This window comes from Carassius gibelio, chromosome B10 (assembly GCF_023724105.1).
Source record: "Carassius gibelio isolate Cgi1373 ecotype wild population from Czech Republic chromosome B10, carGib1.2-hapl.c, whole genome shotgun sequence".
Taxonomy (NCBI): Eukaryota; Metazoa; Chordata; class Actinopteri; order Cypriniformes; family Cyprinidae; genus Carassius; species Carassius gibelio.
The window spans coordinates 19,061,111-19,083,861 of NC_068405.1; the positions used below are offsets into that span (position 1 = coordinate 19,061,111).

Sequence of the window (22,751 nt, forward strand, 5' to 3'; positions counted from 1 at the left end):
CCCAAAACCATAGTTGCTGACTAAGTTAGCAACTTTGTTGGTTGCAATGCAATTTCCCATTGCCAACCAATTAAGTTGCTAACAGGTTAGCAAATATGCTTTTGTGAAACGCATCCCTGGTCAGGTTGAGAGCAGGATTATATTACTGTAAAACTACAGTAAATAAATAACATTGCAAAAATTAATTTAGGCAATTCAAATTCAATATTAATTTAAATAAAGCACACATAAACCTTTCAGAACTAGATGTAAAACCAGACACGTTTTAAACACCATAGACGAAGATTTTCGTTCATATCTAGTCTCACTAATTGGTCGCCACCATGTGGTCAGATTGAGAACTGCAATGTCAGATATACAATACCTGTTCAGTACCGACCTTGAGTTCAGTGTTCTCCTCTCTTGCTCTTGGACTATTGCTGTTGATATCAGCAAGAAACTGGGAGAAAAACTGTTGAAAATATAACACCTTGACTAAACGGATTTGCATTTGCAAAACAATGTTTTCCAAAATATTAATGTCAATAGTGCATCAGTCAGAAAACTTTAAAGCCGACTGTCAAAACTACAAAAAGAATCTTTGCACATATACAGTATTGTTCAAAATAATAGCAGTACAATGTGACTAACCAGAATAATCAAGGTTTTTAGTATATTTTTTATTGCTACGTGGCAAACAAGTTACCAGTAGGTTCAGTAGATTGTCAGAAAACAAACAAGACCCAGCATTCATGATATGCACGCTCTTAAGGCTGTGCAATTGGGCAATTAGTTGAAAGGGGTGTGTTCAAAAAAATAGCAGTGTCTACCTTTGACTGTACAAACTCAAAACTATTTTGTACAAACATTTTTTTTTCTGGGATTTAGCAATCCTGTGAATCACTAAACTAATATTTAGTTGTATGACCACAGTTTTTTAAAACTGCTTGACATCTGTGTGGCATGGAGTCAACCAACTTGTGGCACCTCTCAGCTGTTATTCCACTCCATGATTCTTTAACAACATTCCACAATTCATTCACATTTCTTGGTTTTGCTTCAGAAACAGCATTTTTGATATCACCCCACAAGTTCTCAATTGGATTAAGGTCTGGAGATTGGGCTGGCCACTCCATAACATTAATTTCGTTGGTTTGGAACCAAGACTTTGCCCGTTTACTAGTGTGTTTTGGGTCATTGTCTTGTTGAAACAACCATTTCAAGGGCATGTCCTCTTCAGCATAGGGCAACATGACCTCTTCAAGTATTTTAACATATGCAAACTGATCCATGATCCCTGGTATGCGATAAATAGGCCCAACACCATAGTAGGAGAAACATGCCCATATCATGATGCTTGCACCTCCATGCTTCACTGTCTTCACTGTGTACTGTGGCTTGAATTCAGAGTTTGGGGGTCGTCTCACAAACTGCCTGTGGCCCTTGGACCCAAAAAGAACAATTTTACTCTCATCAGTCCACAAAATGTTCCTCCATTTCTCTTTAGGCCAGTTGATGTGTTCTTTGGCAAATTGTAACCTCTTCTGCACATGCCTTTTTTTTAACAGAGGGACTTTGCGGGGGATTCTTGAAAATAGATTAGCTTCACACAGACGTCTTCTAACTGTCACAGTACTTACAGGTAACTCCAGACTGTCTTTGATCATCCTGGAGGTGATCATTGGCTGAGCCTTTGCCATTCTGGTTATTCTTCTATCCATTTTGATGGTTGTCTTCCGTTTTCTTCCACGTCTCTCTGGTTTTGCTCTCTATTTTAAGGCATTGGAGATCATTTTAGCTGAACAGCCTATCATTTTTTGCACCTCTTTATAGGTTTTCCCCTCTCTAATCAACTTTTTAATCAAAGTACGCTGTTCTTCTGAACAATGTCTTGAACGACCCATTTTCCTCAGCTTTCAAATGCATGTTCAACAAGTGTTGGCTTCATCCTTAAATAGGGGCCACCTGATTCACACCTGTTTCTTCACAAAATTGATGACCTCAGTGATTGAATGCCACACTGCTATTTTTTTGAACACACCCCTTTCAACTAATTCAACTAATTGCCCAATTGCACAGCCTTAAGAGCGTGCATATCATGAATGCTGGGTCTCATTTGTTTTCTGAGAATCTACTGAACCTACTGGTAACTTGTTTGCCACGTAGCAATAAAAAAATATACGAAAAACCTTGATTATTCTGGTTAGTCACATTGTACTGCTATTATTTTGAACAATACTGTAAAAGCATTACACCATCGTCATACAGGTTTCATTTCCTTTTTATTATGACAAATGTACAAGATAGTAAATCATATGAAAGAAATTACAATACAGATAAAAAAAAGAGAAACAGACGAACACAAAGGAGATTTCTAAAAGCTAAAACCAGACGGCCTCGTCCATCTGCTGTCAAACTACATCAGCCAGATATCTTAAAACACTGGAGTCCACATCCCTCATGACATAATATCAAATTAAAAAGATTTTTATGTATGAAATACAAATATATACTGTCATTATAGGCTGGGCCTCGATTTCAAATGGACATCTGTACCTTAAATTGTTTTAATGACACCAGCCCAATACTGTTAATAGACCACCTGGAGAGAAATGCATTGTGGTCTAGTACCTAATGATGCTCTTGGTCTTAGCATGGTTAAAACTATATTTGTAAAAAAATCAGGGATGATTTATTTTCAAAATTTGATGCCCTTATGCCGCAAGAGCAAATAACTCAGACTAGAATATAAGTGCATGCCAAGCATAAACATTAATGTACAAGACATTTTTACACCAATTCAACTGTCTGTTGGGTTTAACATCAAATGCTTTTTCTTCTAACAACAGACCATTCTTGGAAATGTTTTAGCAATCAGTGGAAATAGGACAGTGAACCTGAAAACCCTCAAAGACAAAACTGAAATAAACTCATAAAAAGACAGAGACAGACGTGCCCACTTTGGAGTGGTAAATGTACCTAGAAAACAAATTATAAACAGCTGCAATCATAAAAGGACTGCTATGTATACTTTTAAATGATTTAAAAATGCTTCTAATATGTTACAGCAGAAAACTACAGATATACACACACCAGGATAATGCAAGATCAAACAATGTTTCTCAGATGTGTTCTTACATCTCAGAGGGGCGTCTCACATCACGCTGCTCTCGGAAAGGTCGGAAATCATTCGAATGTCACCAGCAACATGAACTACGGTCTTTAGAAACAGACAAAACCAGGAGATGATGAATCTCTTCCTGCATGTCTTGTAAGAAAAATGTATTGCTTTGTAATTGATGAACAACAAACTAATCATACACCTCATTAGTATGCTTACAAAACTAAAGGAAAACATTACAATGATTATATTCATATATTTATATAAAGAAAATGAATATAGTGCACTGAAACACAGACATAAGAAGGACACGATGGGCAAAGAAGATGGAATATCTGCATCAAAATGAGATGAACAGCACTAAACTTCAAGGAATCCCTCAGAGAAACAAACTGCGCATCGATGTGGGTGAGAGTCCTCAGCGTTTTATCATCCTCGAGTGGAAGATTTGGCATTTGATACATTGAAAAGCTGCCAGAGTAAATAGTGTTTGAATTAAAATCAAAATGTGGTGCTAAAACAGCCCAAAGCAAGAGAATTGGATGCAATGTTAGTATGTTGGCATGAGTAAATGAGCAATTTTTCACCATTATACACCTTCCAGGAATCTTGTGCTCTAGTGGTGAGAGCAGCTGATAATTTCAGGTACAAATTCTATAATAAATAGTATAACAAAACAGAGCTTATAATGACATCACTTAATAAAAACATCTATTTTTTCCGCCACCAAATGACACTATGAAACCAATCGGTAGAAATTCAACTTCCACTCCATTTAGATTATGAAAGAATGGTAAAAATGGCCTCGGAGTGGATCAAACGCTAACGATATTTAGCGTTGCGTGGAGCCTCGCTGAAATGAATGCTCCGCCCCTTCCACACAGACTCCACCCACTTCCAGTTCTCTCTGAAATGTGCAACTGACATCAGTGGAGATCAAAACGCATGTAAACTTGACAAATGTCTACGTCAAGACGTGTGAGCGTGAGCATGGCTGTGTGATTAGTGTAAAAAGAGGTTTTAGAGGTTGTTTCCAGAGAGGGTTTGTTTGAGAGCGATTGCCCTTATCGAACAAAAACAATACTTTAGAAGGAATATCTCGGGGAGTTTCTTAGAAGGATTGTGGTCTCCTTCCCTTGATACTTTTGCTCAGTAAAATATTTACAGCTATTATTCATGTGCCACCTAGCACATTTAACAGGGACTGTTGACGTGATCCGTGGTGAAAACAGGGTGAGGGTCGAAAAAAAAGAGAAAAATGTAAAAAAGAAAAAGAATACCAAGTTATAACTGTTCACTGTTGCATACATAGTCTACGAGGTCTGTGACGCCCAAAAGGTCGTCTTCATCTTCTTCCGGCGCAACAATCTCCATGCCATTCGGCACTATGGGTACTGCTGATGGGGCGTTGCCGTTTTTAGTCATCACTCCCGCCCCGGGTCGTGGCACGAGAACCTCCAAACCCTTAACTTGGCTCTGTCCATTAGCTGGAGGAAGCTCCACCGAGTTATAGTCCAGTGGACTGGGCCCTTTGCCAACAGTCTCCTCTGTCTCTTTCTCCGACGGGCTCTTCTTCACCTCCTCTTCACTCTCGCTGTCGTCAGAGTCGATGCGGTTCACACGCTTCCGGATGGGCCGCTCCTCTTCCTCGGATTCATCTGAATCGTCATCATCATCGTCATCCTCCGACTCCCTCCGGCGTTTAAGGGACAGGCGTCTTCGGCGTTTCCTGGATTCTTCCTCAGATGAGTCCGCTCTTATCTTCTTGGGCTTCCGGACTTCATCAGATTCAACAGACTGGAAACTAACTGGAGGAGCAAGAGACAATAACATCACTTATGTAGTGTGGTTTCTGGATGTTGATGGTGTTACTTACACTGCTGTCCATGGGAGGGACAATGAACTCTCAGAATGGATAAAAAAAAACTATCCTAATTTGTGTTCCGAAGATGAACGGAGGTCTTTTTTTGGAAAGACATGAGGGTAATTAATGAAAAAAAAAAAAATCATTTTAGGGTGGAGTAAGCCTTTAAGTAGAAATCTTTTGTAACAATTTTTTTTATCTGATTCCAAACTTTGGAATGGTAAAATATTATTATGTACATATCAGTCATCCAGGTTTGAAATAGAAAAACCTCTATCAGTTGACCACAGAATAATTCTAGCAATATTATAACATTACTGTCATATTTATATAATGTCAAAATGATATAATGACTGAGCCTTATGCTGTGAAAATGCATCGGTGTAAATGGCACTGACCTTCGCTGTCGGAGCTGGAAAGACGTCTGCGTTTCTTCTTCTTGTCTTTGTTGGTGCTGGCCTGTGAGCCGTCAGAATCGGTGCTTTCACAGTAATTCACCTCTTGCTTACGACTCCGATAGGACCGCCGACATCGGACGTCCAGGTCACTGGCACTGAATTCACTAGAGCCTTCTGTCGCTGCATGCAACCCGCCCCCCCACCCCCCACACACACATACGCAACAAGACAAACAAACAGGAATATCAGTAAACAAACAGTAAACCAGACGTACGGTACAAATTCAACTAAAAAATTATCAAATTTTTTCAACAAGAGTTTTTCACCTTCAGAAAACACTATTTGTCTACCTCCGCAGTTCAAACTTAAATATTATATCAGCGTTTAATTTTTAAATATCTGAGACTCATAATTTGATTTGATTTATATTTATTTTTACACAAAAAATAAACGAAAAAAACTTCAACGATATATATTTATAAAAATAATCACAATACATGTTTGTATTAGTATAATTTTTTTAATAAATGCCTCACCCATCTCCTCCTCTTCCTCCTCTTCATCGGTTTCCAGCTCCTCCTCATCAGAGTATCCTTTAGGTCTGCGTCTTCTGCGTGGCGGCTGTCTTCTCCGCGGGCAGCCAACATCGCTGCCGAAGTCGCTGTCCTCAAAGGACGGGACTTCTGCTTCACTCTCCGCGTCATTATCAGAGGCCACAAACTCCTCACACTCTGAACTGCAGACCAATCAGAGCAGAGTAAGTGTTATTTCATTGACAAGACTGTGATTCTCTGTGATTTTCTTAAATGTAAAGCTGTTTAACATTACCTGTCGCTGAGACGGAACTCGTCTTCACTCTCTTCCTCGTCCACGGTGCTGTCGCTGTCTAGATCGTTGAGCCGCCGTCGCTTCTTCTTCTGAGCTGCACTGATTCGTCGTGGCCGCCCGTTCTCCTTCCCATCTTCCTGTGTGATGGTGGAAATGTCCTTCTCTCTGTGGCCTGTGATGTTCGCCATGTCCTTCCCCCGGCCTGCTCCTGTGCATTGACATCTTTGATCAGTCTAAGCTTGAACTAAAAGCTCAAATATCAACACTAGTGTGATGTATGAAAATGCTCCTCTACCTCCACCTTCTGCCTCTTTAATGTCTTCCTCGATTGCCTCTTCAATCGCTTCATCAAACTCATCAAATCTGACAAAAACGTAACAAACAGTGAATAAACGACTGTGTCTACAAACAGCACAAGATAAGGAGCAAGCAGACTGACAAACCTGTAGCTTATGTATTTCTTTGCCCTGGTTGATCTCCGTCCCCAACCTTTGCTCTTCTTCACATCTTTCTTCTCTTTCACCACCTCCACCTTTTCTTCTTCCACTTCCACCTTCAAAAATATATATGTATAACTACAGTTTTACTACCATGGGGTAGGTAAGATTTTTTTTTAAAGAAATTAATACTTCACTTTAGCAAGGATGGACTAAATTGATCAAAAGTGACAGTAAAGACATTTATAATGTTATAAAGGATTTCAATGTCAAATAAACATGTTTCACAAATGTGTTTTTTAAATTTTTTGTTCATCCAAGAATCCTGAAAAGTTTATCTCAGCTTCCACAAAATGATTAAGCAGCACCAGTTTTTATTGATGACCATGTGTCTTGAGCATCAAATCAGCACATTATGATCCTAAAGAGGAGTAATGGCTTGTGAAAATTCAGCTTTACCATCACAGGAATAAAATGAATTTTTAAATAAATTAAAATAGAAAACTGTAAAAATGTTTCTCAATATTGCTGTTTTAGTGACTTAGTGAGCATAAACCAATTCTCTCAAAAACAAAAATCAGACTAACTTCAAACTTCTGAACGGTAGTCAAAATGATGATTATGCATTATAGAATTGAAAATACTCCAAATATTTATTTACAATTTAAAATTGTAATTAGGCTTAAAAAGGTAAACAAACTTTCTATGCTTTTTTATAATTTCCTCAAATCTATCCTCCTATCTTAAAATAATAGCTTAGCTTCGTGATAGCAGACATTTCATACTTTAAAGTGTCTTTTGTAAAAAATAAAAAGTATTCAAACTTCAATTGGCACTTTGGGCACTTACGGAAGGTGTGATGATGTTCTCTAAACTGATGCCAACATACACCAGTCGCTCTTTCCTATGACAGAAGAATGACAATGTTTCTGACAGGAAAATGATTTCTCACATAGGACATCATCCTATAGCACAATAGATTAACAGACTGATAAAAGTTAACTGGATTAATTTAGAAACTTTTCTGGAACTGGTTAAACTATTCACTTGAGCTGGTCAAAATATCTCTTTATTCACCTTCGCTCTGCACGTTCTTTCTTTTTGAGGGCAGCATCCAAATTCTGCAATTGCTCTTCGAGCCTGTCGCAAAGTTGCTTCTGCAAGAGAAATGAAGGGCATCAGCATTAAAATAGCCAGAATTGTCCCTTTCTGTAAAGGAAGTCCTGAAATCTGAATTGACTCACATGCTGGCAGGGGGGGCAGAACCATTCCCCGTCTGGAATGATCATGAGCGGAGGCCGCAGACAGGCAGTGTGGTAACCGCTGTCACAGGAATCACACAGGAGGATCTAGGGGAACAGAAATGAGGAGGTAAAAGCAGCACTTCTGACTGTGAGAACAGGAAGATGTTTGGCAGAAGAGTGTCACACCAGCTCGGGATGGTTGGGAAGGCCACAGTGTTTGCAGGGGTCGTCATTAGGTTCATCTTCTGATGAAGAGGTAGAGTCGTCAGAGCTGTTTCGCTCTCGGTTTCGGTTTCTCCTTCTTTTCCTGGTCTTTTCCACCTTATAGTCTTCATCGCTGTCGTCCTCCTCCGTCTCCTCTTCCTCACTCTCGCTCTCCTCCACGACATCATCGTCATCGTCAGAACTTTTCCTTTTACGTCTCATGCGAGACCATGGTTGTCGTTTCCGACGTCTCCCCACCTGTTGAATGATGAGTGACATTATGAATGACCTTCAATTATTAAATCTCTACCACTCAAAAGGTGTTTTTTTTTTTAATGCAGAATTTTTTCAGCAAGGACCCATTAAATTGACCACAAGTCACAGTAAAGACATTTATAACGCTACAAAAAAAAAAACGAAGAAACCTGAAAATAACATCTTGTTTTCCACCAAAATATTAAGCAGCACAACTGTTTTTAATAAGAAGAAATCTTTCTAAAGCACCAAACCAGCATTTCTGAATGATTTTGAAGGACCATGTGACACTGAAGACTGGATACATGCTGCTAAAAATTCAGCTTTTCCTTACAGAAAAACAAAAAACTATTACATATTAAAATTGAAAACATCTATTTTAAATTGTAATAACATTGCACTATGTTACTGATTTTTTGTTAATTTTGTTATGGCCTATAAATTATACACTATTTTGCCTGAGTAAATGGAAAATAAAACACAAAAAATACAATCAACCATTAAATTGCTACAAGTGAACATAGTCGTCACAACATTACAATGAACAGTATGATGAATTAATATTTATTGAGATTTGCTAAAGAAAAGACACATTTAACTGTTATTAATCATGTTTTAAAAGATTCGATTTTAAGTGATCATTAAAAAAAAAAAGAATAGCCAAAAATACATTGTATGTCAATTGATTTTTCTTTTATGCTAAAAATCATTAAGATATAAAGTAAAGATTGTGTTCTATGATGATAATTTGTAAATTTCCTACCATAAATATATCTAAACCTAATTTTTGAGTAGTAATATGCATTGCTAAGAACTTCACTTGGAAAACTTTAAAGGTGATTTTCTCGCTATTTTGAATTTTTGGCACCCTCAGATTTCAGGTTTTCAAATAGTTGTATCTCAGCCAAAAATTGTTCTATACTAACAATCCAAACATCAATGGAAAGCTTATTTATTCAGAAGGTGTATAAATCTCAATTCTAAAAATTGACCCCAATGACTGGTTTTATGGTACAGGGACATATATTTAAGCAGAAAAAAAAAGGTACTCATACCTTTGGTTTTGTTTGGCCATCTGGCTCAGCTTTCCTTGGTTTGCTTGGTATAGAATCCTCATCCTCTTTGTCTTCGTTTTCCTCCTTTTCTTTCTCAGACACAGGAGTCACCTGCTTCCGTTCAACCCTCCTGTCCTGGATCTCCACAGCTTTAGCAGTGGGTCTGCTGATTCTCGGAGATCTCCGCAAGCACCTGCCGTCGGTCACCTCAGTCTCTGAATCTCCCCTTACCTCTTCTCTCTGAAGTTCTGCATTCCTCCTGTGTGCTGGGATTTTGATCTTCATGCGATTTCCTTCCCGTTGTGCCTTTTCTTCTTGTTCTTCGCCTGTTTTATCCTCATCCTGACTCTCCAGAGCTTTCTTTGGAAGCCGTCCCGGTCTTTTACTGCTTTTCACAACAGCAGTGCTTTTTTCTTGAACATCCTCGGAAGCCTCACATTTTTCAGAAGTTGCGTCTTGCTTAGATTGTTTGCTAGAGGTTGTGTTTTGATCCACAGGAACATGCGTTTCCTTCTTACTTGCTGTTGTAGACTCAATTCCCTCCTCAATAGCTGACTGAATTTGATCAGCTTTACTGATCTCGGAATCAATATCCATTGGCTTCTCTTTGCTCCCTTCCTTTGAATCAGGTTCCTTTTCATGTTCTCTATCAGAAGAAGGATTCTCCGAACTGTTGGATTCATCAGGTCGTTCTGTAACTTTAACTTCTTCTGATTTTTTCAATGCAGATTCTTCTGAACTGTTTGCAGCTTCAACCTTTTTATCCTTGTCTTTTGACGTTTCCAAATCCTCTTTTTTATCAGTTTCAGCTGTATCACATTTTTCCTCACGGTCTACTTTCTCTGTGGTTTTTGGTGTGCTTGGCTTATTCGTTGAATCAGAAACAGATGGTTTTTCTAGATCACTTGATGCTGGCTTAAAGGATTCAGACTGCTCTTGCTCTTTGTCTTGAGGGTCACCTGTATCCTCAGAAGGTTTAGAGGCAATGGACTCACTTTCTTCATTGGTTGAGAGCTTGTCTCCTTCAGATATACACTGTTTTTCAGTTTTTGAGACAATGGCAGTTGGCTCTTTTTCTGTGGTAGTGTCTGCAGAGCTGTGATGAGGTTTCGTTTCTTCAGTGTATACTGGCTTTTCTGTGCCAGAAAGTGGTTTGATTACTTCACAGGAAGAAGACTCCTCTGTTTTAGTTGATTGGAATGGTTCAGTTTCCATCGACGTGGAAGCAGTCGGATCTGGTTTTTCATGGTCTTTATTGGAGTCTTTGGGAGATTGCCGACTTTCTTCTGTGAGGACTTCGTGTGATTCTTCTTCTGCGAGATCTTTCTTGGATTGTTCATTTTTAGGATTTTTCATTGACTTTTCTTCTGATGTCTCTTCTTTCGAGAGATCTTTAATTGACTCTTTTGCTGGCTCATCTTTTGGAAGACTTTGTACCGACTCTTCTCTTACGAAATCTTTTGATGACTCTTTCACTGCTTCTTTTGAGAAGCCTTTTGTTGACTTTTCAATTGATGTGTCTTCTTCTGAGAGACTTTTCGTCGCCAGATCTTTTGTTGGCTCATCTTTTAGGGAAATTTTCACTGACTTGTCTCTTGTAAGATTGTTTGATGATTCTTTGTTTGGGAAATCTTCGGTGTCTTCTTTTGAAAGCTCAATCGTTGACTCCTTGTTTGGGAGATCTTTCATTGATTCTTCTTTTGTTGACTCTCCAGGCAGTTTTGACGTATTAACTTCAGTAGCATCTGTATCATCACTACTGGGAGACTTTCTATTGTCAGTTACGTCTTCAGAACCAGGTGTCTTTTCCGATTGTTCACTTACTGATGAGCGCTTTTCTTCTCCAGGGATCTTTTCATGAGATTGAGAAGTTTCAGTTTTTTCCTTGTTCTCTTCTGCAGTGGCGGCACAGGATTCCTCAGATTTCTCCACTTCCATCTGCTCTTCAGCACACAATCTGGTTTCATTTGCGTCCATCTTCTTTTCCATCTGGTCATTCTTTCTTTCCTTTTTGCTCTCTTTGAATTTATCTAAAACAAGAGGGAGTTTCTCAGAATTATTATCTTCTGTGCTTTCTTTTTGAAGACCCTCTGACCCTTTTTGCGTTTCACTCTCAGATGTTGCAAGGTGAGGAACATGGCCATTGATCTTTTCAGGATTCAATCTGCTGTCATCAAAACATGTCAGTGATTCTTTCACGGGAGCGTTTCGTACTCCCATGCTGCTGGTGTCAAAGTCTTCCCTTAGTTTCATTTCCCGCTTTTTCAGGGGGATTTTAGCTTGATGGTCATTTTTCAAAGCTCTTTGTGTCTCTTCTAAAGATTTTCTTTTTACATCCTCTGTCTGTGCTGCATTCTTTGAAGGTGTTGACAAATCCTTGATGTTCTCATACTCATCCTGTGGCTCTTCTTTGATCGATCCAGTAGAGCCGTTTGCCGTCTCCGAATGTTTCTGCAGTTCTTCCTTCACCTTTAAGCCTTTTTCCGACAAAGCATCTGTGGTATCTACATCTTCTTGCTTTGCATTTACCTTCTCCAAGATGTTTTCCTTATTTTCAGATGCAGACAAATCATTTTGTGACTTCTCATCTCTGATCTCCACTGGAATTCAAAAACACAATCAGTAAAAACACTACTCAACTCTAACTCAACCTGTGTTCGGTCAATACTTAATATTAATTTGTAGATACCTTCAGCGCCCTCTTTTTTCTTGTCTTCTTCATTCTCTATGTTCGGACTGTTACTAGATGAGCCCTCCTCCTGATCCTTCTTTACTAAAAGTGCTGGATCAATATGAGTCTTCAGCAGTCCAAGGATTTGAGCCAGGTCGTCTCTATTTCTGCAATGGAAAATAAAGTAGGCTTTTTAATTATTTTTTTGTTATGAAGATGTGGTTTTTATGCCACTGGAAATTGATTGCAGAATGCCTACCTTACTATACACTTCCAGGATGACCCATCCAGATCATCCTGTTCTTCCATATAGACCCTTACATTATTGTCTTGATCAAGCTGGAACCAGTACATGAGGCCATCTTTGTCTCTGCCAATCGGCTGAAGACGCATTTTATCTGGGTCCTCTTCATTGATAGCGGTTTTAAACTTGACATTGTCATCAAACTGGCATTCACACAAGTACTGTTTGAAAATCAGAATATTTTCAAGTTACATTGGGTTAATAAAAGCGGAAATACATTACAAATGCAACAACAGTTTTTACCGATTATGTGAGGCTCAAATGCAACTTCATTTGGAGGTGTGATATTAACAGATATTTCCCATCTTACCTTCAGTATTCCTGTCTTACACTCCACTGTCATCTCTCGATAACCTTTCTTCTCCAGCTCCCATGCCCATGTGGTGTTAAACTCCTGACAGATCTACATAGTAATAAAGAAATCTTATACTGAATAAACACTGTCAGTTGCTCATTGTGCTCACATTCAAGAAATCATTACGAAATAATCCATAATTCACAGCTGTTTCAATGTGATTGTTAAAAGCAGAATGTGCAGTCATCTAATACTTAATTCACTGTTAACGCTGATTTACTCACCTTAATGAGATATTTCTCCCATCTGTCTGCCGACACAGACTTGCCAATTTTCCTTAGTAACTTCACATGAAGATCCACAAGGAGTTTTGGTACTGAGAACATATAGATATTTCAATATTAAAGCAACATGTAACACATACTTACAATTTACACAGCCATAACACATCTTATTAGTTTTTTTGGTTCGCGGTTCTCAAAATGTTGTGACAGTGAATATTTAATTTCTGATTTGTGTATCTGTTCTTTCATCAACATTACTTAACACTAACACATCTGTGTTCTTAAGTGTTTGGTCCAACTTCTTAAGTAGCAACACTAGGATCATTTATATTCATCAGTGAAAGAAAAAAAAAAAAAAAAAAAAAATATATATATATATATATATATATATATATATATATATATATATATAAATAAAGTAATACCAATGCCATTTCAGGATTTAAAAACTCTTTTAGGGCAAACTGGTAATGGTTTTTAACCACTAGTCTGTAACTTATTCATGCACGAACATTACATTTGCATTAGAAATAACTGTGATAAACACCTTCCTGGACATTTAATATTACTGTTGTTCTTGTACCTGCTATAGTCCCCTAGACGTTTTCATATAAATATGTTTATGACTGGCTGAATCTATCTGTCTCTACTATATACCATAGCTGCTATAGTTTCACCCAAAATACCATTACAACTACATTTTCTGTAACTGCAATAAAGTCATACTAAGTGGGATATGACAATTTTAGTTTTAGGTTTTAAACATGTATATATATAAATATATATATATATAGTGATTAGATGGATATAACAGTTCAATAAATCGTGCTTCAGTTCATTTTAAACACACCTGACACGTTTACAATTCAGCAAAACCATCAGAGATACAAATAAAAGTGCCTATTGTTAACTATCACCAAAGTTTGACAATCAAAATGATCCCATATTGTCATTTCTCCCTCTCAGCGTCGCGAGCAGGAAGTTTACACGTTCTGCGCATGCGCGCTTTTCACATCGCACTTATTCATGCCAAATTATAATTTCACTATGAATAAACAGACTTATTTAACTCCTCTCAATATTCTTGTAGTTATTTGCAAATACAGGTTATTTTCCATATGTAAAAGGTTGCATATAAACGCAAATAAAGCAGCAATGCGTTTCTGTGCGCTGTGATGAGTAAATAAAGCGCAATAAAAGCTTACGTCGGGGGATACGCCGATATTAACGGCAGAAACGGCGCTTTAGAGGCACAAACGGCGACAAAAACACCGGCACCCATGGGTGGAGTAGTAAACGGCCAGTTTAAACGCATGTAAAGTGGCTGTAGAGCAACAATGGAGGAGCGGCTCACCCGCGCTGCTCTCCTGCAGACTGCGCTCCAGCTCCGGGAACGACACCTCCGGCAGGTCCAGCAGAGCTCCATACCGCTCCAGAAACGAGCAGATCACGGCGAAGCTCGGGCATAACTCCGGGGAAGAACCGTCCGCTGCCTCCGAGGCAGACATTATTCCGAACCGAGCCGCTGGAGGACCACAACCTTCCCACAATGCAACGCGACTATGGCAGACACATGGCCCAGAAGCCCTTGCGTCGAAGATACTGAACTGATGTAAACAAACCACGAGCAGCAGCAGAGAGACGGAGAGAGAGGAATAGAAACAAAGGCCCCTAAACCAAACACTTAAAGTGGCACAATATTTATATTACAGATGTTATGTAAAAACAAGACAAACATGTAGACAAACGAAAGAAACATGAACACATTACACTGCAACAGTGGTAAACTGCACGAGAGAGAGAGAGAGAGATTTTGAAGAAAGAGGACATGAAAGAAATCCAGACAGAGAAATACTAATAGGGATACTATTTGTAATATCTCTCCTGTTGTAGTAATAAATAGTGATCAGTAGTTTTTATATTAAAGGATAATAGTGAACACTGATCACTAATAAAGTGAACTCGTGTGTATGAGTACATCTCATTATGCATTCATAATCAGTCCAGGTGAGTTAATGAACTGTTACAGTAATATTTTACCAGCAGAGGGTGCTGTCAGTTAACTACCGGTATATTTATCACACAGCCGTTTATCATCATAACTTTTGCGTTCCCTCGATTTGCTAAATCGTGCGGAAGATTTATAAATCGAGTGAACGAAATAGTAAATAGAAGGAACGCAATAGTAATCGTGTGCACGTTTTAGTACATTGAGGGAACGAATTACACGATTTAGCCTAATATTTTTTCGTGAATGTCATGTGCGGGGCTCAGTACAATTTAATGTTTTAAAAGAAATATTTTGAGTACAATGTAAAAAGAAGTAAGCTGCAATTACTGTCATAAATAGCTATTTCGTCCTGATATACCACAAACATTTGTTTTGTTGCTATAAAAATTCGTAGGTTGATTCAGTGTTGTTACAAAATAATTTTGTATTCATTCATTCATTCATTCATTCATTCATTCTGCTGTTTCATAACCAATGCCTATTATTTCATAATAAATCTAATGATTTTGCTATTCCTGGTATAAAATAAAAAGTGAAACATCACATTCAAACATTTTTTTTCTGGCTTATTATTTTATTTGAGAATGTGTTTATGTATTTTTTACAAGTATATTTATTTATATTATTTCTAAGTAATTTATATTTCTAAGTAAGATTTGAGGCGATAATCAGTACAGAAAATTGTCTGGTTTGGAGAGTACATTCCGTTCTGGTTTAACTTGTGTCAGATTTCCTCATTGAGAATCATGAAGTCAGCACAATTTTTGTTTAGTGGCTTGATGAGTTAAGAAAATGAGACTAAATAAGCAATTATGAAAGCTGATGTTTTCTGTTCAAGTCAGTGGAGGTTTAGTATAAATTGTAAGCTTATTTTAAAGACATTTTAAACTTAATATTATTTTGTCATATACCTGTGATGTCAAATCAATAGAAATGTGATAAATAATGACAGTACAGTAACTGTATTCGGTAAAGCACTATTCTATTTGGAGAATTGGTGTCTAAATCTTATGAATCTTACACCATTAAAGTGGAGCAATTTGGGTGTTGTGTACTGAGGTGGTCCTTTCCTTTCAGTGAATGAGGAGGGCAGAGTCTGTTTAAAACAGCCCATTGGCTGAAGCCAAAATCATTCCAGATGCTGTCTGCCATTTAGCAAGCATTACATAAGTTTATGAGCTTGATATGTAGGTCTGTGAGTCATTAAAATAATAAAAGTTTACAGTGTTTTTTTTTTTACCAAAAATTGTGGACTGACAAAAATGCAGCTATTTCATTGGATCATAGTCTGCTGAGTCATGACAAGACATGCTGGGAAAGTTTATAATGAGCAATATGAAATTACATGTGACACCTTTGTTGCTTTGTACATATAAACTGAAGCACTTCTGCTTTCTTATAGTTTAACATATGCCTACAGAGTTAAGTGTGTGAGAACATCATATTATGCATTCTCAGCAACAATATAAATACATTAAATAAAAAATAAAATAAATTACATTAAAAAACAAGATTGATAAGGTTTTATTTGTATTTGATGACTATAACTATCCAGTGACATTCACAACCCCAGGCAATTCCTCATTTCTTTCCCTCCCTGTGGTTATTGTCTTTCTTCTTTCTTGGAAACATGCAAATGTTTTCTTGCCATTACAAACACAACAATTTATACTAACAGGAACTTGAACCTAAATACCTTCATACAGTCAACCTGAAATGTTTTGTTAAACAAATGTTAATGTAATATTACATTTACATATTGCATTGCGGATCATTTACTACACATAACCAATTCAAATATGTTATTTTAAAATACGTCTTTGTATTTCACTCTTTAAGGATACATATATACCGATATGAAACTGGTAAAACTAATAGAGGTTTAAAGAAAAAATGTTTGTGGAAAAGAAGGTTAAAACGTGTAATTACACCAAAAAGTAGAACCACAAACAATTTCTCAGCAATATCTGATGGACAACAGCTATATTTTACAGACTTATTGCAATTCTGTGTTGTGGGAAGTTAATTTCTTGATACTTTCAACTGTCTTTAACTATTAAACGTGAAGTTTATTGGTTAAGGAGGCGAAAGTTTTTTGTTTTTTTTTAATTCCAACATTTATGCGCTATATGTTAAAAAAGCAACAACAACATTATATTAAAAGATGCACAAAAAAGTCTTGGAAGGATATAACTTTGTAGAAGGATATTTAGTCACATGAGTGACTTTCTAAAGTTGATCACCACTGATTTCCATGCAGCCAGCCAGCTGACGCAGCAATAGCCTGCACAGAATGATATGGCATGATGGGACAGCCGTATTAAGAATGACAGGAATACAGAACGCCATTTCTGAAGTCAGCAGTGACGTTAATGTGCAGTGCACCGCCTGTTTGTTGGTTAGGTTAGTGAGTGCACTCCTCTAACACACCTTTTAGGATCTTCAGGGCGTCAAGAAAATCACTAGTGCTACATGATTCAAACACCAGTATTATAAAAACAGGCCTGAAAATTTTCAGTGTATTAACTACTAGATTTTATATTTGTAGTATTTTAATTATACAATGAAACCAGTAGAGCATTATAAGAGAAAAACAGCAGAGTTTTATAAAATAAACAGTAAATAAACTGATCAAAATGAAGAAAATAGACTTGGATTTGGATATATTATGGTTCTCAAACATAGTAGGACTAAATGTATTTTTTTATTTTCCAAACTAAATATTTTTTAATTCATTTATTTAAAGAAAATGAGCAAGTTTTCCATTGTGCATGAAACAATAAATATACTGTACAAAATTAACATATTTGCACATTTTACAATTTTAGATGCAAGTAAAGTAAGAACAAAAGATCTAGCTTGATGCTGTTTGACATTTGGACATTTTCATGTGTCTTAATTTTTGGTTGACTGTTATATGATAAATGACCACTTATGGAGTTTTGATGAGATACTTGCATACCTTTCCATACACTGATTGTGACCTACTGACCTTTGCTCGAGTACGGAAAAGTTTATTTTTAGATGTGCCTGTGCTTTCCGAGGAAATATTTATTCATACATAAAGCAGGTCTCAGTGGCAGCTGTCTATAGTAGACATGAATTCATGTCTGCATCTGCGTCAGCTTTGGATGTATCCGCTTTCAGTAGAGGATGTCTCTGGCAGGACACAGGGGGTTGTTTACCTCTTTCATAAGCTGAAAGATCACAGGGTACATTGAAGAAACTGGTTCTAACTGGATGCAGACAGCATAGATAGGGCATCAAGTTTGCAGATCAAACAATGTTGAAAACATTCAAGGGATTCCAGTTCTAGACACAAACAAATCATGAAAATACAGAAGGTAACAGTGATGCAAACCCATTCTAAGAGCTCGCAGGTCACTCATTAATACTAATAGACATTAGTGCAGTACCTGCACAAACACGTCTGAGAAGAATATTTTGCTTTATTTTTTTTTTTTGAACTGATCTTCCCATGTTTACTGCAGCTTTAAGACTGCAGGCCTAGACAGCAAATATTTCTCACCATTTATTGAAAGATGATAATGCCACTGTCACGTAACTGGCCATTTGGCCATTTGTTCAAAGCCATAGTTTAAATAGCAGCCAAATGGTAATGAATGATCATATTAACCAGACTAAAGAGAGAGAGAGAGAATTTCTCTTTTTTTGACCCCTTGACACTTTTGGGAGAATCTTAATACAAAAATACATCTATACATATTTATTAATTAATTAATTTTTTATTTTGTAAATATGACCTGGACTTTCTTGACATTTCGGCAAGGAAGAGGAGCCTGTATCCTCTCTGAGGGCCTCTGGCTGGTCTAGACCTGATCTGGATTCATCCGGAATACAGAGGTTCCTGATTTACTGTTAGCAGATGCCTTACATTCACTCCCACCACGAGACAAGCACAGATTGGCTGTTAAGAGTCGGCGTTCCCCAAACAACTTATACAACTTTAACAAGTTTGAGGGTGGAGCACTATTTTGGTACATATTGTTGTGGCATGGATGTCAGGTGTATTTATGTAAGGTGTTGGTTTCTATTTATCCGGCAATGACCAAATGATTGGAAAAACCATTGTGCTTTTTATTAACTGGACAGCAACTTTTACTTGAAACACTGATCCCTTCTCTGTAAATAGCCAAAATGAAAATGATAGGTCTAAGCGACAAGCCCCCTGTTTCATAGGATGAACATAGCCCAAAGAACACTCAGCAGCCAGTGAGAACACACTCAGATTACAGAACAAAATTCCTGCTGGCCACCCTCCAGAGGTGTTTTGGAAAGCAGGGGAAAGGTGACAAAGCAACACGTGTGTGTCTATGAACATCAGTTTTTGTGAATAACTATAGACAAACAATAAAATTAATAATTTTAATTGGAACTGCACAAGACAATTCTGTGACATTGACATGTATAACTAATTAAATTAGCAGTAAACATTCCAAAATGACATGTAACCTATGTGGGTGTATATAAACACACAGTATAGCTAGATAGATAGATAGATAGATAGATAGATAGATAGATAGATAGATAGAATTTATATGTAACATATTTTAAAATAAATATATAATATATAATTTGTATTAAAAATATATAATTTGTTTATTTTTCTTAAATTTAAAACAATTAACATTAAAAATGAACATAAATGTTTAAGAATGTTAAATATATAATACTTTAATATATTTCTATTGTTTTTATTGATATGTGTGTAAATTTCATATAGAGGGCAGACAACGACCCTGTCAGTGACAACAAGTAAACAAGTGTACACGTTCTCCCGCCACACAGAGTTAAAATTAGAGTCATGTGTGATGAAAGGAATACATGGGACTGGCTGCAACCGGAACACGCACATATAAATTCAGGTTTGACAGACCGGTTCCACCATACTCAGGTGGAAAACACACTTGCTGGATTAAACCCAGGATGAAAATAATTATTTAGTTTTCCGTCAGAACAATTTGGACTAACAATTTCATATTACCAGAAGGTTGGTGATGTATTTTATTATATTTTGCCAAATGTTGTATGCTGATATGTTTCTGGGTGCCCAGAATTTAAGTAACGAGAGATACATAATATCTGTAATGTTGTACTGTATTGTTATACGATATAGTATGCTGATTTTTGTATTTATAGATATCCATTGCTGAAATTACGAGATATATTGAGTTAACAGTCATGCTTTTGCTTTATCTATAACCTCAAATCACAGATGATTTGCATTGATCCTGAATGTTTCTCTGTAGTGTTGTGCTGCTGGAATGCTGCTTTGGGACACTGAGCCACAAGTTTTTATGGCCAAAGGTGTTGAAACATTTAAAATAAAAGACAAGATAGTTATTACCTTGGAAGAAACTTGATCTTGAATCAGCAGTCTGTTGAGGTAAATCGAAGCCTAAATATTTGTTTTCAATTATTGGGTCTGAATCAAGATAGTTAATTTGCAATGATGAATCTTAACCAGTTTTGGCCTGCTTCTTATTCTCCCTCAAATAGGAAAACAAGAAGTGCTAGATAAAAAAAAAAAAAAAAAAAGTTCCTTTCAGAAGCACAGAAAAAATGGTTGGAATCAAACCTGCCGACCTGCCACCAACTGCTGCTATCAAGTTTTTTGGAGCTGGTACAGCAGCATGTTTTGCCGATCTGATCACTTTCCCACTAGACACAGCAAAAGTGAGACTTCAGGTGAGTACTTATGTTTACGATTTATATAATTGTAATAATACTAATATATAAACTGTATATGCAAAAAGCGTGGCATAAAGAAAATAATTTTTGGTGCCATTAAGAGTTGTTTAAAATGTGTTTGCACTGTACCTGAAACAAACAATTAACTACACAAATAGCATATTTTGCATATCATTCATCCGTCTTATTTCAGATCCAGGGAGAGTCTACAGCTGCTTCAGGGTCAGCTGTGGTGAAATATCATGGAGTATTTGGCACCATCAACACAATGGTGCGTACAGAGGGTGCGAGGAGTCTGTACAATGGCCTGGTGGCAGGACTGCAACGACAAATGAGCTTTGCATCCGTTCGTATCGGTCTTTATGACTCAATGAAGCAATTCTACACCAGAGGATCTGAGAGTAAGTATCAGACTGGTGGTTTGAATAGAGACGGAAATGATAGTGGTGATACTGATCCTTGCACTCTGCTCTTTTCTTCTCAGATGCAAATATTGTTACTCGCCTAATGGCTGGCTGCACCACTGGTGCCATGGCTGTCGCGTTTGCACAGCCCACAGATGTTGTAAAAGTGCGTTTTCAGGCTCAAGTGCGTGAATCTGACGGATTAAAGAGATACAATGGCACAATGGATGCATATCGGACTATTGCACGTGATGAGGGTGTTCGGGGGCTTTGGAAGGGTGAGCGAGAGTTCTTAAAAAGGAATATTTCACCTTCCCAAAAAAATCTATCATAATTTACTCACCCTCATTTTATAAACCTTTATTTTAATTATGACTTTCTAAAATAATAATGAAATAGCACTGTCCAAAGCAACAACAGACCCCCACTGACTTTCATTGTATGAATAAAAATACAAAATATCTTCTTTTTAGTTACACAGAAGAAATATAAATTTTGGGGAAACATGAGAGTGTGTAAATGATGACTGTCATTTTTTGTGCACTGGCCCTTTAAATTCAACTTTCACATGCTATTCCAAGTGAATGTGTTCTGGTTGAGATAAACATGCATGTGTTTCTCTATTTTAGGCTGCATGCCAAACATCACAAGGAATGCGATTGTAAACTGCGCCGAGCTGGTCACTTACGACATTATCAAGGAACTCATATTAAAATATGACCTCATGACAGGTATGAAACCTACAAACCCTATGCTTTTATTGTGGCTTTTTGTATGTTCTTGTTGTCTAACACATATGTACTCATTAGATAACCTACCCTGCCACTTTACCGCTGCATTTGGAGCTGGTTTCTGCACCACAATTGTGGCGTCTCCAGTAGATGTAGTAAAGACCCGCTTCATGAACTCAACTGCAAGCCAGTACAGAAGTGCACTAAACTGTGCCCTCACTATGCTGACCAAAGAGGGACCAAAAGCTTTCTATAAGGGGTAAGACAAATATGCTATGAACAAACTATAATTTGTATTGAACAAGATACAAAGTCTTATTTTCAGTACCATAAATGTGTTATCTTGATCTTCGCCAACAGCTTTGTGCCCTCCTTCCTACGCTTGGGATCCTGGAACATTGTGATGTTTGTCTCCTATGAGCAAATCAAGAGAGGTCTGACTAGAATGCAGAGCTCATGGGAGTCACCTTTCTGAATGGACATTGTCAACATCTTCTGATTTAGATTAAACAGAATGAAAATATAAGTCAAGTCCTCTGTCATGAGAACGAAGGGATTTTCGGGTTAAGTCTTATCACTGAAAAAGGCTGCAACTTGTTAAGGCCAAAGGTCAAGTTTATCGAAAATGAAAGATGAGCTGCCAAAAATTATTAGACGCATGAGTGAGAAAGCAAATGCAGATATGCCTTAGTTACAATGTCATTCTACAATGAAGATATATGTCATTTTTTTATGTAAATACTTTTAAATATGTCATTAAATGGGTCCATAGCTCTAATGAATGAATTTATATTTATACTATAATTTGGAAACTGTACATTTTTGAAAAATAAAACTTTTTTAATGATATATCTGTTTCCTTGAATGAGGTCTAAATTGTTTTAAGCTTCAAACCAGGTACATGCAACTCATTAAGATCACATGCATTTGTCTCCCCTAAAGTCTTTGAATCAA

At 37.2% G+C, this 22,751-nt stretch overlaps 2 protein-coding genes across 2 annotated transcripts; one reads left to right on the forward strand and one right to left on the reverse strand.

Moving 5' to 3' along the window:
* Positions 1-2,242: 2,242 nt before the first annotated feature.
* LOC127966518 (remodeling and spacing factor 1) lies at positions 2,243-14,520 on the reverse strand. The gene is made up of 16 exons (XM_052567551.1): positions 14,294-14,520; positions 12,940-13,031; positions 12,671-12,763; positions 12,316-12,521; positions 12,075-12,223; positions 9,386-11,985; positions 8,058-8,333; positions 7,872-7,976; positions 7,705-7,784; positions 7,477-7,531; positions 6,634-6,743; positions 6,486-6,553; positions 6,191-6,398; positions 5,899-6,098; positions 5,363-5,542; positions 2,243-4,908 (listed from the first exon to the last, which is right to left on the reverse strand). Exons 1-16 carry the CDS (start codon positions 14,445-14,447, stop codon positions 4,385-4,387), a joined length of 5,100 nt encoding a protein of 1,699 aa, XP_052423511.1. The 5' UTR covers positions 14,448-14,520; the 3' UTR covers positions 2,243-4,384.
* Positions 14,521-19,807: 5,287 nt separating this feature from the next.
* ucp3 (uncoupling protein 3) lies at positions 19,808-22,646 on the forward strand. Its single transcript, XM_052567555.1, has 8 exons — positions 19,808-19,961; positions 20,221-20,357; positions 20,471-20,659; positions 20,856-21,063; positions 21,147-21,344; positions 21,696-21,797; positions 21,876-22,056; positions 22,158-22,646. Exons 3-8 carry the CDS (start codon positions 20,534-20,536, stop codon positions 22,270-22,272), a joined length of 930 nt encoding a protein of 309 aa, XP_052423515.1. The 5' UTR covers positions 19,808-19,961; positions 20,221-20,357; positions 20,471-20,533; the 3' UTR covers positions 22,273-22,646.
* Positions 22,647-22,751: the final 105 nt, after the last annotated feature.

Excerpts from the sequence above, each read along its gene's own strand:
- LOC127966518 (XM_052567551.1), bottom strand. The coding sequence starts at position 14,447 with ATGTCTGCCTCGGAGGCAGCGGACGGTTCTTCCCCGGAGTTATGCCCG. Across the intron at positions 7,785-7,871 it reads TCTGCCCCCCCTGCCAGCAT|AAGCAACTTTGCGACAGGCT; the intron begins GTGAGTCAATTC and ends TTTCTCTTGCAG. Across the intron at positions 6,554-6,633 it reads AAGAAATACATAAGCTACAG|ATTTGATGAGTTTGATGAAG; the intron begins GTTTGTCAGTCT and ends CGTTTTTGTCAG.
- ucp3 (XM_052567555.1), top strand. The coding sequence starts at position 20,534 with ATGGTTGGAATCAAACCTGCCGACCTGCCACCAACTGCTGCTATCAAG. Across the intron at positions 21,345-21,695 it reads TGTTCGGGGGCTTTGGAAGG|GCTGCATGCCAAACATCACA; the intron begins GTGAGCGAGAGT and ends TCTCTATTTTAG. Across the intron at positions 21,798-21,875 it reads AAAATATGACCTCATGACAG|ATAACCTACCCTGCCACTTT; the intron begins GTATGAAACCTA and ends TGTACTCATTAG.